This window comes from Etheostoma spectabile, chromosome 15 (genome assembly GCF_008692095.1).
Source record: "Etheostoma spectabile isolate EspeVRDwgs_2016 chromosome 15, UIUC_Espe_1.0, whole genome shotgun sequence".
Taxonomy (NCBI): Eukaryota; Metazoa; Chordata; class Actinopteri; order Perciformes; family Percidae; genus Etheostoma; species Etheostoma spectabile.
Genome location: NC_045747.1, coordinates 15,600,062 through 15,602,561, shown reverse-complemented (window position 1 = coordinate 15,602,561; position 2,500 = coordinate 15,600,062). Strand labels below are relative to the sequence as shown.

Below are 2,500 nucleotides of genomic sequence, written 5' to 3'. Positions count from 1 at the left end.
GAAGAGAATTATCAGGTCAGAAATACACGGTAAGCAAAAGGTGAGGAGGGAATATCAAAGAGTTGGAACGAAAGATTTCAAAATTAAAGAGAGAGGAACATACAACACTTAAGTAGATTATGAGACAATGGGCCCCTGGGCACAAACAAGTGAAAGGCCCCCCCCACCCCTCCTACAAAAGAGTAAGAACCCAAACAGAAAGAGACACAAAACAACTCCAAATGGCCCAGTCTCCTTGTTGTTGTTGTTTCAGTTCACTTTGTATCTTTGTGGCCGTTTTGTGTCTTTTTGGTGTCATTTTATGTCTCTTTGTGTTTGTTTTAAGTCTCTGTCTTCTTTTTGTGCCTCTTTGCAATTGTTTTGTGTCTCTTTGTGATCAATTTGTATCTTTGTGGTATTTTTGCATCTCTCTGTGGTTGGTTTCTGTCTCTTTGTAGTCATTTGATTGACTAACAATAAACAGTCACTTCAAGCGGAGGCCCTGTACACGGTAGGCCGGTTCAGTACTCCATCCACGACAACACTGTGTGATGACGTGGACGCTCGTGGAACTCATGCTACTTTTGCTCAGTCATGCTAATGCATTTAAATATGTTTTTCTCATTCATCATTGTTTTAGCTCATAGTGCAGACCCAGCGCATCAAGAGCATTGTGTTATTTCATCCTAAACATTTATTTAACTTACAAAACATAGCATGAGCACTGATACCTCTCTAACCTGTGTCCTTCAAATGTCTGTCAAGATGCAGTTATTAATCCAACAGACGCTGCAGTGTTTGGCAGGGATCTCCCTGTCATCTGAGATCATCCCACTGACGGATTATGACACTAACAGTATAAGTAGGCACCTATTCAAGGCTGTTTCCTTTTTTTTTTTTTTCCCACGCTGTTTTGATGCACCATCTAAACATTGTTGCCCCTTCAAAGTGGAACACATGAGTGTGGATTTGACAGATAACAAATAAATGTCAGCACTGTGTGGGTGAACCGGGCAGTCCATGCACTGTTTACACCACATGCTGTCTCCTCTTGGGTACTCTTACCTCTCCTGGAACTGTTTGGAAGGGATGAGTCCGGCCCGCAGGTTGCTGTCCCCCACACGCTTGGCCTGCCACCACGTGTGGTCATCTTGGGTCACAACCTGCAGGATGTCTCCCCGCTTAAAGGGAAGTCCCGCTTCTTGGCAAGGCGTCGCTTTGTCTTCCAATGGGATGTAGTCAAACAAGGCTCTCATGTACACCTGAATCAAGAAGCACCCCATTTAGATATTTATATTGGAAATAAACATGTAAAAAACTTAATCTACAATAAACTATATTTAATCAATGTCTTAGGTCTTTAAAAGAATAATTAATCTAGAATACCACAAAAGAAACTTGCATTACCATTGTATGCCTATCTAAAAAAGGTATTCAGTGTACTTTTTGGTGAAGCGTGGATGCTTCACGCACACCTTTAACCCGGCAGCACAGAAGATCTATACAACCCCACAATTTCACGATTAGTGTCACCAATTCAGTATCTGACCAAATGCCTTCCCTTTCTGTTCCTGAGTTATGGCGTTGAATAATGGCCAGAAAATATTTCCCAGAAAATGTATGCCACATTGAGTTTGGCCTTTGGGGTATGAAATATCATTATTTCAGAATTTTATTCTATTAGGCATTTGTGTCAAATTTTGTCTTCTCATTATTCTTGAGTTATGTCCAATAATGCGTTTGGTAACGTATGACCACCAAAATTTAATCGGTTCTTCCTCAAGTCCAAGTGGATGTTTGAGCCAAATTGGAAAAAATTCCCTCGTGGGGGTCCTGAGACGTACAGATGAACCGGCAGACAGAGTGTTTCCTCTCAGCTGCAGTTTCATGCTCAGTCACTCAGGCTTCATCTCACCTTGCTGTCCTTCAGTCGGTCCTCCTCCTTAATGGCAGGGATTATCTTTAGAGTGATGGAGCCCTGGGACTGGGACTAGATAAAGAGAGAAGAAGTAGGGGAGAGGGGAGTGTGACTGCCAAAGACAAACACTGAGTATAATTTACTTAAAAGGCTCCCTGAGGTGGATTTTACTTTTAATGGACTGTCAGTGCACACTGTTTATAAACAAATAAGAGATGGACAAAACATTTTAAATAAGAATTCACTTCTATATTTAACACTGCAACAGTCTGGGGCACATACAGGGAACCTTGTATTTAAAGGTCCCATGGCATTAAAATTTCACTTTATGAGGTTTTCTAACATTAATATGCGTTCCCCCAGCCTGCCTATGGTCCCCCAATGGCTAAAAATGGCGCTAGGTGTGAACCAACCCCTGGGTATCCTGCTCTGCCTTTTGAGAAAATTACTCTAAGATGGGCCGATCTGGAACCTTGCTACTTGTGAGGTCATAAGGGGCTAGGTTACCTCCCCTTTCTCTGCTGTGCCCGCCCAGAGGATTTGGCCCACCCAGGAGAGAGAAATGAGCAAAGTGGCAGTTGGTCAAGGCCACACCCCAGCTTC

The 2,500-nt window shown here is 42.6% G+C and overlaps 1 protein-coding gene across 5 annotated transcripts in view; it reads right to left on the bottom strand.

Moving 5' to 3' along the window:
• Positions 1 to 2,500, bottom strand: part of mpp3a (MAGUK p55 scaffold protein 3a) — a 29,960-nt gene that overhangs the window by 6,945 nt on the left and 20,515 nt on the right. For all 5 annotated transcript variants that reach the window (XM_032537365.1, XM_032537364.1, XM_032537366.1 and 2 more), the window contains 2 exons: positions 1,895 to 1,969; positions 1,045 to 1,241 (listed from right to left, as the gene is read on the bottom strand). In XM_032537365.1, coding sequence (XP_032393256.1) covers positions 1,045 to 1,241; positions 1,895 to 1,969 — 272 coding nt within the window. The remainder of the gene's footprint in view (positions 1 to 1,044; positions 1,242 to 1,894; positions 1,970 to 2,500) is intronic.